We start from the raw sequence: 14,809 nt of genomic DNA, 5'->3' as shown, positions 1-14,809 counted from the left end.
AGCCCTTGCCAGCTTTGCATGTGGCGATTGGCTGTTCAGACTTGTGCTAGATTCATGTTAGAAGCTACATTGGGTAAAGTATCAATGTTAACAATAATCATCCATTGTGTCTCCTTCACAATGTCATGATGAAAGGGCTGTTACGCCTTTGAAGTGTGGGCAAGTTTTAAAAAGCAAAACAATTGGGTCCCATTCGTCACTGTCTGGTCCCAGAGAGCTAATTGTCACAAACTGGAAAGAACTCTCCTGATTCATACCAGGGGAAGAGGTGGGCCTAGCCCACTAGTGTAGTCTAAAGATTTTACATGTTTGTATTTCACTGTGGATGGACTTGATCTTGGAATTGGGAAAACTCCATTTAAAAAGCCATTTGTGTGGTATTTACAGTGCAGCTGGAAGTAGTAAATACTGAAAATCTTGGAACAGCTTATGCTCTCGCTCAAGCTCCTTCATTAGATAGATCATCAAATTCCTTGTGAGGGAGCCAGTTTCCACCCCATTCTGCAGGCTCCGTTTTCCTTGGACATACTTCGGAGCAGCTTCTCCCAAGTGCTGGCTGCTTCCTTCTGCTTGGCAGAACCTTTTGCTTTTTGATGTTTGCACAATATTGAGGAGCTGGTCACAAGAGCTGATCACCACTCTTTGCTTCCAAGAATAGCAGCAAAAGTGGAGAATGGTGAGCATCTCCCAGGACTGTCAGCACATCCTGGAGGTGTCCAGCACCTCCTAGGGCTCAGTGCCAAGAAAAAAAAAAAAAAAAAAGACAACAATATGCTATCAGGGAATCAATATCAAGAAAAAAAAACCCAGAGATCAGACAATTCTCTGCTATGTCTGTCTTACGCCGAGGAGGTGAGGACTTTCAGGAAGAGGATTATGGCCTTGCAATGCACTGTCCAGGCTCCAGGGCTGGGGGGAATGACTCTAAACTGCACAAAATGGAAATGTCTCCTTAAGGTGCTTTTTTTTTTTTTTTTTTTTTTTTTTTTTTCCCCAGTAGAGCCATGCAAGAGAGCTCTGACTCATGCCTCTTTTGCCGTTCTATTGCCTGAGGATGTTCCATGCCCACTCCCAGGTCTGCCCTGTGCACTATGGGAATGAACTTTACCTGCTCCACTCTGGCTCTGGTCTCCTCTGCAAAGAGTCAAGGGGAAAAGCCAGTTTGGACTAGGGAGTTTGGACCAATGTAAATTCACCAGCTGAGGATCTCTGGTCTACTTCATCCCATCTAGTTTTGAGATGGATGATTCTCTTCTCTGTTGAGCACTTCTTGAGGTTACATAGATGGAAAAGGCATGAGGGAAAGGGATCAGAAGGTAGGTAGGAACAGGTAAGGTGAGCTGTAATCCTTCATTAGCCAGTGTTCTCTTTGGAGGTGGATGTGATGTCCTTAAATCTCTTATGATCTGGACTGGCAGTGCCCTTCCCATATACGATATCAGTGAGCCTGGATCTTGAGAGGCTGATAAAGCAATCTCTGGAGTTTACAGAAGAAAAGGCACCTATCAGATTTCCATTGAAATGCTCGTTGTTTTTGTTTTTCTTTCTTCACCTATGATTAATTCTGGGAGAGGATCTGTAGCTCACTGCAGCTCTACCTGGCTGTGCTGTTGCAGGGGGCAAAACATCTGGACCAAATGGAAAAATCCACAACCTCAGGTTGTAAGTCAGGCACATTTTTGCACAAAGGAAAAACACAGAGTCTGACTGTTTTGTGTTGTATATCTAAAAAACCAACCAAACAAAAAAACACAGTCAAACCCCAAGCCAATGACTTCTAATGCCAGCAGAGTAATGTGGTTTAATGCTGAAACTTTATTAGCAGAACAATGCTTCATTTTACAAGACATTGTCTTTCTGCCCTAGTGTTCTTCTAACACAATGGTAGGTTAGGGATACAAAACCTTTAAACTGCGTGTAAAAGCTAGAGCTCAGGCTATTATTTCAGATACACCTCCTGTTACAGATCCAGGTTTAGGAAGGAACTTAAACCGGTGCTTCCAGCTCACTGTCTTTCAAGGAACTACATCTTTCCCACTGCTCTTATATAACATGAACCAGATTGAGCTTTAGGAGCATGATACAATTTTATGTCTAGTTACTTACCATTTCAGCTATTTTCTTACATGTGATTGCGTTGTTTGGTTCCCTTGTCCTACTCTCAGTCTATACTTAAGAGAAGCCAGAGGTGCATTGCTGGGACCAGGGAGCCAGGTTTTGCATTCGTCAGGAAGAAAGTTTTTAATGGGACTGCAGTTCTCCAGCTGAGTCTACCCGCAGCTGCTGTTACAAATAAAGTCAGAAGACACCAAGGGGGAAGTCTCCACAGTGGGTATCACAGCACCAGAAGACTTGATGTTTTCCTGGGCTTGTCAGGCCAAGAAGACTAATGATAGCAGTTGCTCCAACTGTACATGCTGGACTCAGCAGACACCTGAGTGAGAGCAATGGGTTATTTTACGAGTAGACTGGGATGCACCTTTCAGGAGAAAGTGAATGGCTGTTTACAGCAGTAAGGGTATTTGCATGTTTGCGAGACACAAGAAGTGCTCTGGCTGCCCATTGAGACCTCCTGAAAGCTGGTATGCATAGTTGCACCAGCACGACAAAAACACCTGTGTTTCTTGGAAGTGCTTCTTGTGGGGCAGATGGTTTTAGTTCTATTACTGGAACTGTTTCTTTTTCTTCATATTTTGGGGATGGAAAAGGTTGCGACTTGAAACATACCAATTAAAACGATTGAAAAGGAATATTTCTTGCAACATTCTTTCAGATTTTACCATTGTTGAAAGGGTGCTGGGCTTTCTGTCCTAAAAGAGCTTTAAGTGGGATGTTTTTCTGCCTGAACCTCAATTTCTGTTCTTGAAACAACAGTAAAGCCAATCTGGACCAGAACAAGTTTCCCTTCCCTTGCCTCACTGTCCTTAAAATCTCTTGGTGAAGTACTTGTCCCTGGGAACTCTGCCATCCATTCCAGCAGAGCTGAATTTCATTTGATGACCCTGTGAATGAATAAACAAGTGCATATTCATTTATTCATTTTGTTTCACTCTCAAGAGTTTACCTAAATTGTTTATCTCCTTCTCTTGTTGGCTTCAGCTCAGTGAAGGATGCTACAGGAAACAGAGAGCTCTGCATGCTGAGCCTTGCTGTTTCTAGTTGTGAGATTTACTTTTCTTTTTTGTTGCACTTGGCTTCAACATGCAGCACAAAGCCTTGAGTGAATTGATCTGCCCAGCTCCCTTAGCACAACTGAAGACTGGGGCTGTAAAACTCCAAATGTATCTCAACTCTGCAATCACTGATGCAGTCCCAGGGTGATTTTTATTGTGATCTCCATTTTGTGTTATTTATCATGAAAGTATATCATTATAAAGGCCTTTAATTAACAGCACCAGCTCTGAGGCTCTCAGTTATGAGAGGAGAGCTCTGTTAGGTGCAGTGTATCTGCAGGCAGGAGGTGAAAAGGCTTCCGATGAAAACACTGACAGCTGGAAGGAGATAAGGAACTCAGTGGTTCAGTGGCTTGTGCAGGGTTTCACCAAGAAAGCCAGGTCTCAGCATCTCTTCAGCAACTTTTAGTCTTCCTTTTCCTCCCAGAGCTCCTAGCTAATCCTCTCCTTTCCCAGTTCAGCAGATAGGGCCAAATGCTCTGCTTTGTTGCAGCAGCATTGATTCAGACCGGTTCCAAGAAACAGGTCTGGATTTATACTGAAGTGACCGAGAGGTGTCTCTGCACCAGCTCTGTGCAGGCTGTGGCCTTGGTAAAATGGGGATAATACTACCAGGTGACAGAGTGGGAGGTTCATCTGAGGGCACGGCATTTTTATTATTCCCGTGATTTTTCTCTCTCAGCAGATGAGGAATGTTCCACCACCGAGCATCCCTACAAGAAGCCCTACATGGAAACTTCTCCAGCAGAAGAGGATCCTTTCTACAGGTCCAGTTACCCCCAGCAACAGGGACTGAACACTTCTTACAGGACTGAATCGGCTCAGCGTCAAGCATGTATGTACGCTAGCTCGGCTCCCCCCACGGACCCCGTGCCCAGCCTAGAAGACATCAGCTGTAACACGTGGCCGAGCGTGCCCTCCTACAGCAGTTGCACAGTGTCTGCCATGCAGCCGATGGACAGGTTACCCTACCAGCATTTTTCTGCCCACTTCACCTCCGGGCCGCTGATGCCCCGTCTCGGCAGTGTGGCCAACCATACTTCCCCCCAAATAGGAGATACCCATAGCATGTTCCAGCACCAAACCTCGGTTTCTCACCAGCCCATCGTGCGGCAGTGCGGACCTCAGACCGGCATCCAGTCCCCTCCCAGCAGCTTGCAGCCGGCAGAGTTCCTGTATTCCCACGGAGTGCCTCGAACCCTTTCGCCCCACCAGTACCACTCGGTGCATGGCGTGGGCATGGTGCCAGAGTGGAGCGAGAACAGCTAACAAGGCAGTAAGGAAAGTGCAAGAGGATCAGCCATGAAAAATTGAGAGAAAAGAAAAAAAAAAGAAAAGAAAAAGGAAAAATACCCAGTTGGTAATAAAACAAGAGCATTTTGCGAGACTCCTTTAACTGAATGTTCACTGGTAGCACTCGAGAGAGAGACATTGATCTCGTCGGCTGTTTGAAACCACAGATGAAGTAGTTCATTGGCCTCGTGACTTGCCCTCCTTTTCTCTTGTCTCAAAAGAAAATCAGCAGATCAACACACTTCTCCCCCAACACATTTCCCGCAGAATTTGTGTTGCAGCCATGAACCCCCCCATGTCCTCATTTCCCCCCCTGCCCTCCTGCCCTTTTTGTTTTCCAAGGGACACAAAACTCCTGTTGCCTTTCTCAACAGTCGGAGTGCTTGAATGACAACAGCTAGGATGTTACTTTTTTGTGGTGTTGATGTTGACAATGTTATATAATAAATAATAATATATATATATATTTCTTTCAGTTTTCTCAAAAAGACACCAACCCTTTTCAGCAAGGCTTAAAAGGGTGGATTTTGGAGTGTTTTTTTTTTAATTAGTATTATTGTTGTTACTTTTCAGCAGAAAGAGGTATTCTGAACCCACAAATGAGAAAATTTAGGTACCTACCTCGACCAGGCATTGTACCACGAGTGAAATTGCTCACTGCAGTATGCTCTGTTTCGTTATAAATGCCACACATGCCCCAAAATGCATCTCGGAAGGAACCAGCCCAGTGAATTCATCTCCTTTCCAATTTGTGTGCTGCAATTCTCTCACTCGTCTTTCCTTCGTGTCTCTCTGCCTCTCTCTTCCATCAGCTGTCTCGGGTGCAAACTCGGGGTATCTTTCAAACTCTATCCACAGTTCATCTCCTGCCGAATTTGTACCGGCATGAGGACAGCAAGGCTGCGAGCCAGCTGCCAAGGGGAAGAGAGGGAGGGCAGAGGAGATGCAGACAGCAAAGGGAAAAACTGCGCTCTTAAAAATGATGATCCCACTCGTTTGTAATCCTCACCTTTTGTTCCATCAGTCTTTTTTTTTCCCCCTCTTCTCAAGAAAGAAAGAAAAAAAAAGGATACTCTTCTGGGTATGTTAAGTGAGACATTAAGCAAATGTATTTAAATGGAGCAGAAAATGATCGTGGGAGAATGGGAGTGGGGAAAGCAAGAAGAGAAGAAAAAGCAAAAGTGTGCAAGTAAAAATGTCTGCGACAGGAATCTTCAGATGTAAAATTTACTGGTATATTTATTTATACATGGGAGTTCAAATAAGTAATAATATGTCATAAAGCCAGCAAAACAGCTGATTCAAAGAGGTTTAAATTTTATTGGTACTGAAGTTTGCTTTCTTTTCTTCTTTTTTTTCCTCTCTAATTTGTGCACACTTTCTCTATATAATTTACATATATTTTTAATTAAAAGTAATTCTAATTAACGAAAGAGGTATACCTGTGTGTCAGCAAATGAGAATGTGGGCGTGAATGTGTGGGAATGCTGGTATGTGTGTGGGAGGGATTCTAGATAGATATCCAAAACCATGTAGCTAAGGGGGAAAAAAAAAAAAAAAAAAAAAAAAAAAAAAAAAAAAACCTACCTAGCTACTCTTTCCTATTCTTGTGTGCCAATTTATGTCTAATAAATACCACATGCTCTGAAGTGCAAGGGACCTGCCCACCCTTTTTTTTTTTTGGTTTGCTTTTTTTTAAATAATTCTTTCTACTCAATACCTGCAAGGTTGATTTTTATTTATTCCCAGTGGATGTCCATCATTACAACAGGGAAAGCTATTAGGAAGTGATGGGCTGAGGTGGAGTCTGCCATGTCTCGGGGCTGCGTGTTTCTCAGCTACAGAACTGCCCCTGCCCAAAGAAGCCACCGGCACAGCAGCCCAAGGCAGCGTGGAGGAGCTGTAAGACCAGGTCCACCAAGCCCTTCCCATCCAAAGCAGGACACGGAGGGATATTCACTCTCAGGCTCATTACAGATAGTATCATTTTGCTGCCTTTCCTGTTGAGGTAGGCTTAGGAAATAACTTGGGAATTGAGGTAGGTGCTGGGACGGCACCAGGAAGCCCTCATGGAGGAGGAGCTGGCCTAGTTCCTCGTGCCAAGGTCCGCAGGACTGATCCATGGGTGGGTGCACCCTTAGCATGTGAGTAATGCTTGGCATGTCCCAGCCTCAGTGAACAAGAACAGGAAAACCCACGTTTTGCAGATCTAAAATGAGGTGGAAACCTGGCACTGGAAAAATAAACAGACTGACTGCAAGTGGGCTGCATCAGAGAGGCATGACCGGTGGCGGCTGGCAGATCTCTCCAGATGGCTGTATGACCATCCACAGGAGCAGGTCAGCCAGGCGGTGGGACTGGCCAAGGAAGCATGTCCAGCCCAGCTTACTCCACAGGCAGCAACTCAGCTGACTGTAGAGCTGCACTGCAAACTTGTGACCAGCATCCTTAGCTGGCCTCCTGTGCTCTGGGAATGTTGGCCTGCTTGAAGGGGACCAGAAGCAAGTGGGATTGGTAGAGCCACTTAGCAAAGGATGCTTCCACCCAGCCACTCTATGGCAGGCAGGACTTGGAGGGATGGTGTCCACTGGGGTTATCCAGAGCTAGCTGCAATGCCATTGTGTTCCTCCGTCTGTCTCTGCTTGTGGTCCATGTGCAAGCACTGGATGCCATAGCAAGGGACTTGCACTATCCAGCAGGATGCTCTGCTGTTGTGACTTTACTGGGAGCTGTCTCTGGTTATCAGCAACCTTTGCAGGCGGAAGGAGGTATGGGTATCATATAACCCTTTTGCAGACATGGTTGGGATTTCAAGTTATAAGCAAAGCCATTTCTCTTCATGGGGTTACCCCCAGGGAATTACTCAAATATTGCATTGCTCAGTAAATCACATACTGTTCCTCCAGAATATGCAGTTATCCAAGATCAATGACTGAGTAAACTGCATTTTGAGTTAAGGAATAAAAAAAATCACACTGCATTTAGTTGTTAATTACATTGTACTTTGCAGGCTTTGTTACCCCACTGCTAATCATGTAATCATCTTATCACCATATGGTAATTTACATGTAACTAAATGGCCAGTGATTACTCTGTAAGTAAAGAGGTCTTACCAGAAATGTGAGCCATGCATCTTAAAGAGTATTAAGGAAACTAAACCCACGTAGTAAATTATTTCTCAAGCTTCAGAAGGAAAAGCCCCAAGCTTTCAACTTGACTAATTTTCTTTGTGCGCCTTATGTTATTTATTTGGCTCTTCAGGGAAATGATGAAACTCTTTGGTGGATTCTTGCAACACTGTGATGGGCTTTAGTCTCTGGGCTTTATACTTGGGGAATTTGGGGAGCTCCCTATGGCTACAGTCTTGTGGAGCCACACTAGCATGACGACTAAGGAGGCTAGAAACATAAATGGGAGGAAGGCAGACATGACAGTGGCAATTTGACATGAGTGGTCAGACACCTCTGGCTCAGGAAGTGCCTACCACACTGATTGGCACAATTTGGGATGGAGACAAAGATAGGTGGGAGGATACAGTATAGCCTTCTCCTACTCTTCTCAAAGAGTCTGTTAGCAGCCACAGCCTCAATATGACATTTCTGGGTTTTAGTCTTAATTGAGTCCAGCCGTGGTAGTGGATGAGCATAGCCTGCTCTTCATCTTGACTGAGTAGGACAGTAATGGATGAGATAGGATGTGGAAGAAAAAGGTAAGAGGATTTTTTCAAAGACAAGTGTTCAGTCCTGACTGGGAAATGAACATGCATTATGTGTGCCTGCTCCTTGAGAAATAGCTTGTATTTCTTGCCTGCTCACCACTTGGCCCAAAATAGTACTGGAAGCTGTCAAGAAGGGTATTTTCTCCCTTTGGTTGCAATGGTATATTACAAAGCCTGAAGAGATTGCCTTCATTTCTCTTCTTAAAGACTGATTCTGCAACACAGAATGATGGGGATGATAATAATAATAATAAACAAACAAAAATGAGGGGAAAACGATAGAGGAGTTTTACTTTCATTGAAAGAAGACAAAAGATTTTGCAAAACTCACCTTACGCAGAGCTAAACTGGTGATTCAGCTGTTAGAGGGTTTGAAATATGAGGAAGACCAGTCTAATTCGGCTCAAGGGACTTAATGCAGCCACCATTGGTCTTTTCTTCTCTGTCTGCAAGCCCTAGGCATTATAAAACAATCTTACAAGACAGAGCTGGTGATGGCTTCCTAGCACTGCAGGCAACATCAAAGTGGTGGTGGCTGGATCTAGGCAGCTTCTAGATCCCCACAGAAGAAAGCCTGGGGAGAGAGCCAGTGGAGGAGACCTGGGGAGCTGGGCTTGCTGGTCCCACAACCATCACAGTGGTGAGGGGGGGTGAGTAACACTGCTGTTACTGAGCACATAACCACTCCTCCAGGGTTAAACCCATGCCGTAAGTCCTGACCTTCATTCGGCAGCAACAGCCTATAAGGCTTTCCAGACAAGATGGACCTTGAGGTTGCAACATTTAACTACTCAAGGCATCTGCTGTCCCTTGCTGCCAAATACTGGCCATGCTTAGAGTCCAGAGAAGCGATCTGAAGGGTTCACCTTGCTGCTGTGCAGGGAAGGAGCTAGGCATCGAGGAAGAAGCATTACAAAGCAAACAGAGGGAGAAGGATTGGTGTAGTGGGTTGAGGAGGTCGGTGGTGGCCCATCCTCCTCCTCCCAGGCAGGTAACCTCCCTCTCTGCAAACCTCTCCCCTGGTCCTTTTGGTGGTGGTTTTGCAGCAAGGTGATACACTAGCAACATGGAAAGTAGCCATGAAATATCACCGGGCAGTAGAAAAACAGGGCTTTATACATGAACCGTAATAAATAAGTTCAGGCTGTGCAATTCCTTCAACCAGAGAGAGAGAGAGGAGGGAGGAAAAAGAACCTAACCTCTGCTAAAAACATCTTTTAAAGAGTGAACATGAATTCCCAGGCTGTGGTTTTAAGTGCTGTTTTTTCAGCTGCCTTCCTGGGCTAAAATACTCCCTACAGTTACCATAGTTTGTACCGGAGGAGCTTACAGATGCCCTGAGTGGGCAAACAGAGCGCTCTTTGTGTGCTCCTATCAGCTTGCTTGCACATTGCAAGTCTCATCAGCTGGGGCGCTGGATGTTTTGGGGAGGTGGCTTTTCCCGCTGGTACCTGCAGGAACGAGCAGCTCCAAACCCTGCAATGATCAGCCTTGCCCTGGTGACAAGGTCACTTTGGGGAGATAGAGACAGGTACCCCAAGACTGCGGGCGCCTCTCTCCCAGTGAGTGCTGCTGCGGGAGGTGGACATGCTGGTACACGCAGCAGAAGCAATCCCAGGGCCAGAGCCGTCTTTCCTCTACGCTTCCCAAGTCGGTGGCAGACGAAAGCAGAAAACTGCCTTTGTGCCTCAAGGACTGAATTAAAAAAAAAAAAAAAAAAAAAAAAAAACCCAAAGCCTTGGAATTCTTGGTCATAAATCCAGCCCGCAATCTCATAGATTTTACAGTGCTGCCAATTCTGACAATTTTATGATGGGTCTCATGCGATTTGCAAAGCGTGTGTATGTGTGGTTTTTTTTTTGCTTTTTTCTTTTTTAAGTTTCCAGTTCCTGGAGTCTTGTGATTATGTGAGAATCTAAAGGGATTCTGAGCGATATTTTTTTCTGTATTTTTCATTGTTGGGTTTTCCTTGTCCCTGGGATATATAATAAAGCAAGGAATTTTAATGAGCAAGGCAGAGAAGAGAAGTGACTTGCCTGAATCTAGGATTAGACCTCATCATGAGACAAAAAAAAAAAAAAAAAAAAAAAGTGTTTTGTATTCTCGCTAGAAAACCCAATGCCTATGCTGCATTTTTTGAAATAATCAAAAATCAAAATGAATACAAAATGTCCAAAAAGTGACTTGAATAAATTCCCCTCCCAAAAAAGAAGAAACATTTTGTTTAAATTTAGAATATTTTTGTCTTCTGAAATTTCAAAGGCAAATTTTCAACCTGAAGTGATTCCAAAAAGAAATACTGATGTATTTCCCTTGAAAGTCCTCAAATCTGCCTGGTCCGATGTCTTTCATTTCCTTCTTTTAGGTTTAAACATATTGTAGAGCATCAGCAGCCATGAATATGCTTGCTTTGGGCTTTACAGTCTTCACCCTGCACCTGGGAGGACTCAGCTACAACAATGCAGAGAGCTAAAAGTTCACCAAGTATGTCTGCTGCTGTTCCCCTATGAGATAAATAAATATATTCAAGTGAGATTAGAAGGGCTGGTAGTGGGGCAATGCTACTTGTTATTAAAGCATTCTAGAAATACCTGAGCAATGCTGGTTAGCATGAGGAGAGGGCTGTAGGGTCTCCAGCCATCCTGAACTAGCCAGCAGCTGGAGGCAATCTCCAAAGCTTTCCACCAGTACCGTTCCCACTTGCATGAGCCCTCCCACCAGAGTGATTAAAGGCAGAGGCAGCCTACTAGCTGGGCTCTGTTGTGGAGGTTTTGCATCAACAGCACCTTGCGATCCCATAGCTCAGCAGTCAGCTGCCCTGTGTTTGGGGCTTAACCACTCTCACGGACATTGCTGCTTGTTGGGGAACATAGTTAAACACAAGCTGGAAGTGAGTCAGATGAGAAGGTGTGACGCTAAGATGGAAGTTGGTTGGCATAAATGGGGTTTCTAGGTAACCTGTCCAATGTTACCCTTGCTCAGGGTGTCTAATGTGCTAAAAGTCACAGAGAGGTTTGACCTCCACTTAAGACCAAATGAATGACTTTTAACCTGGCTCAAGGCAAAAACTGAATTGCCTGAATTATAGATGGAAAGTGGAGGGAGGAGGCGACAGGAGCATGCAACAACACATAGCAAGCTTTTCAGTAACATGAGATTGAGGGTTCCAGTAGTACTTATATCCATAAAGGCCAACCAAATACACTACTACTTTTATTATGATGATAACTCATTGCTGCTCTTCTCCACACTGTATAATCTGGCAGGCAGAGAATGCAACTGCTAATGCAGGTCTAAATCAGGTCATAGCACTGCTGGGCTTTGCGCTGTTGTGATCCCCTCATTGCTAGCTCCAGGGTACCACAAGTAATCAGTATTTCACTTCAGCCTTTTATCAGACCTTGGCTGTTATGAATGAGAAATCTGTTTGTTGTCCTTGGGGTTTTTGGTGGAACATTCTCATGAAGTGGTAATAAGGTGGTCATGATGGAATATTATGTCTTCTTTTCCTATGCACAGCATCTGGACTTCTAACATGTCTGTTGTGATCAGTGAGACTGGAGAAAGTACTTCAGATGTGATCTTACAAGTGCCAGAGGGGAAGGGTCATTTCTCCGGACCTGCTGGCCACAGTTCTGCTCCTGCAGCTTAGGGTGCTGTTCATCTCCTTTGCTACGAGGACACACTGCTGGCTTCTGTTCAACCTGCTCATCAGTACCTCCAGGCTATTTTCTGCAAAGCTACTTTGTAGCTGATTTTCCGCAGTCTGCCCTTCTCCATGGAGTTATACATCCTGGAGGCAGGACCTTGCATCTTAACTTCATGAAGTGCCTCTCATTCCCCTTCTCCAGCTGGCTGAGATCCCTCTGATCGCTACCCTTTGCACCCTATGGTCCGGTAGATTCGTTTGCTACTCATCTAACCCGTACCTCAACAAATAGGCTTTAAAAACACTATGTAAGACTATCAAAGGCTTTATTGAAGTCAAGGTTTCTGTCTGCTCTTGTCTGCAGTTCCTTTGCCTAAAGAGTAGATTCTTCTATGCTATAACTCTATTTCCCTATTACCACTCTCAAGTCCTGATGTTCATCACAAACTTGGGCTGGGGTTCTCCAATGCTTGTCATTAAAGATCACTGTAAACCTTAGAGGGTCTGCGTGTACCCTTTTCATCAGAACTTCTAATTAGAATCAGTACAGCCTGCTAAGTACAGGACTGTTTTTATGGGTCATATACCTGGGGAAAGCAAGTCTGGCTGAGGCCTGGCTGAAAAGCTGAGTTAGCATGATGTATCTGCTGCTGTTTAAGTAGTGTTGGCTACCTTGCCTGAGACTAGCACTCGGCATGCCCAGGCATGGAAGCAGGGTGAAATCCAGACTTGGAGAGTTTTTAATTTAAGGCAGTGGGTCAATGGACCATGGATGGTCCATGATACCATAAGAAGTGGTCTGCAGCTGGTCAGTGAATTATGGAAGTGTGTGCATGTACACAGACATTTTAATAGCCTCACTGAGTGACAGGCAGCAATATTACTATTACTATTGGGTCTATGCCAGTCAAGGTGGTGATGACAAACTCAGCTTGGCAGTGACTGCAGCACTTGCCTACGTGGGGAACAAATAAAATCCTATTTTGATTAATTTCCAAGTGTCTTCCAATGAGATTGTGTAGCAAGAGATGGGGGCAGCATGACAGCCAGGATCACAGGCCACAGTTTATGGAACTTTGTAGCGCTGAGTGACCTTCAGAGCCTCTAAAAGCACTTCATAAAGGAAATTAAATACCACTGTTGGACCAATGTGGATACCTTTTTTACGTTATATGTGTGTATATATATATATATATATATGTATGTATATGTATGGTATATTTAACCAGCATCAAAACTCTGCTTGGGCTTGAATGAGATCATTTACCTAGCTTTGTGCTTCCATTTTGCTCCTCGTTTTTAAACAGATCACCTGAAACAATAGAGTCTGTTTCTAAAGCACCCAGTCAAGTCGGAAACAATGAAGCTTCTTAAGTTTTGTCATAAAATGTTGCTGCTGGGATGTGTGGTGAGGGTAGTTCTGGCTTAGCAAAAGGATCCAGCAAGCACTATGAGAAGTCACAGGCTGCTCAACTTGATCCAGTCAGCATTTTTCTTCATGCAAAAACGTAATTCTTGACCCATACTGCCTCACCTTTCTGAAATGTTGCTCAGCACTAGTCGTTTTTCAAGAGAAAATGAAACACAGCAAAGTCAGGATTAGGAACCAAAAGGACCACCTTTCTCCCAGTTTCTCCATAGCATTTAAAATAAAATCTTTTTTAAAAAATATCTTAAATGTTTTCCTATCTTGCAGACAGTATGCCTTAGTCTGTGCTGACACTTGAAGACTCCTGCTTCACAGAGAGGTGAGCTCTTGGGCTGAGCAGGGTCATTACCATCACAAGGTGTTGCTAATCTCTATATGGGATTATTTTTTATGTTGATTTGCTCATATTCTGTTTGTATTTATGCAGCTATTAACGAGAATTAAGGAAGCTATGTATATAATCTCCTTTCTCATCTGATTAGGGCAGGTTGAAGAACAAGTGCAACAACTTGATCAGTTGTTGATGGATAGAGCAAGAAACCTCTGGTTCATTAGTTTACAGCCTGATCACTTATTCACACTAGCTGATAGACCTGCTGCTCTTTCCTGGAGTCTTCTCCAGACTTCCAAAGCTAGGAGAGGTGGCACTCTGTCTAACAGGTCAAATCTCAATGAGATATGAAGCTAGATATATCTAACCTAAATTGGGGCTTAAACTGAAGCCAAATCAAGACGCTTTTGGAAGCTGGAAAAAAAAAAATCTAACAAGTACTTTCTAACAAGGAGGGAAGCAGCTTGAAAAGCTCTCCAAGCTTAACGCCTTCTTGTTAAGGTCCCTCAATAATAGTCAACTGGAATATTTCAGGTCTGTTCTTTTGTTGACTGACTAAGTTTAAAGGCTTCCAAAAGATGGGTGCTGTGATTTGATAAGGATCATCTCTTTAAGAAATTAAACTACACTGGCTTCTAAGGCCCAGATAGCCTCTAACTAAAAGGCTTTATTAAGCAGCCTTGCTATTGAGATTCAATGGAAATAATCGTGTAGGTAGGTTATATTTGTGCCCTTGCAGGTTTACACCTGAAAAAGTCTTGTGTGCGGGTGTGCTTGTTTGTTTTAATCAGTCTGATAAGGTTTAGTATAGCAGAAATGTATTCCTGGGATCCTGTGCTGTTGGGAATCTACCCTCCCAGAGGACAAATTAGTGGTGTAACTGGTAGATTACTTATTCGTACACTTATTAATAGTAACAAAGTGCAGCCATCGCCAGAACTGGCTTGTGCAACTTGTTGCCCACACAACTTGGGATTCAGTCAAGGATTTAATACATTTCTGGAAAAAAGGAACATGCAGAATTAAAACAATAGGATAAAAAACTCTCGATAATATGGCAAAACCAGAGGGAGAATGACAGCCTCCCCACCTCCTTACCTCCAAATTTTACTAAAAAAAGAAAGGCAAACACCATTGTGTTCTTGAGCTTCAGAGAGTGAACCCAACAGCAGGCAGGGAGATATTTCCTAGTATCCAGATCATTCCAAAGAGCTGG

General features: G+C 44.0%; 1 protein-coding gene across 4 annotated transcripts in view; it reads left to right on the top strand.

Moving 5' to 3' along the window:
- The window catches only part of TBX5 (T-box transcription factor 5), a 74,068-nt gene extending 68,169 nt beyond the window's left edge, over nucleotides 1–5,899 (top strand). For all 4 annotated transcript variants that reach the window (XM_062590539.1, XM_062590538.1, XM_062590536.1 and 1 more), the window contains exon 9: nucleotides 3,859–5,899. In XM_062590539.1, the coding sequence (XP_062446523.1) occupies nucleotides 3,859–4,442 (584 nt within the window). In that variant the 3' untranslated portion in view covers nucleotides 4,443–5,899. The remainder of the gene's footprint in view (nucleotides 1–3,858) is intronic.
- The last annotated feature ends 8,910 nt before the right edge of the window (nucleotides 5,900–14,809 follow it).

This window comes from Rhea pennata, chromosome 17 (assembly GCF_028389875.1).
Source record: "Rhea pennata isolate bPtePen1 chromosome 17, bPtePen1.pri, whole genome shotgun sequence".
NCBI lineage: Eukaryota > Metazoa > Chordata > Aves > Rheiformes > Rheidae > Rhea > Rhea pennata.
Note: the sequence above shows the minus strand (reverse complement) of the source record. Positions and strands in the feature narration are given on the sequence as shown.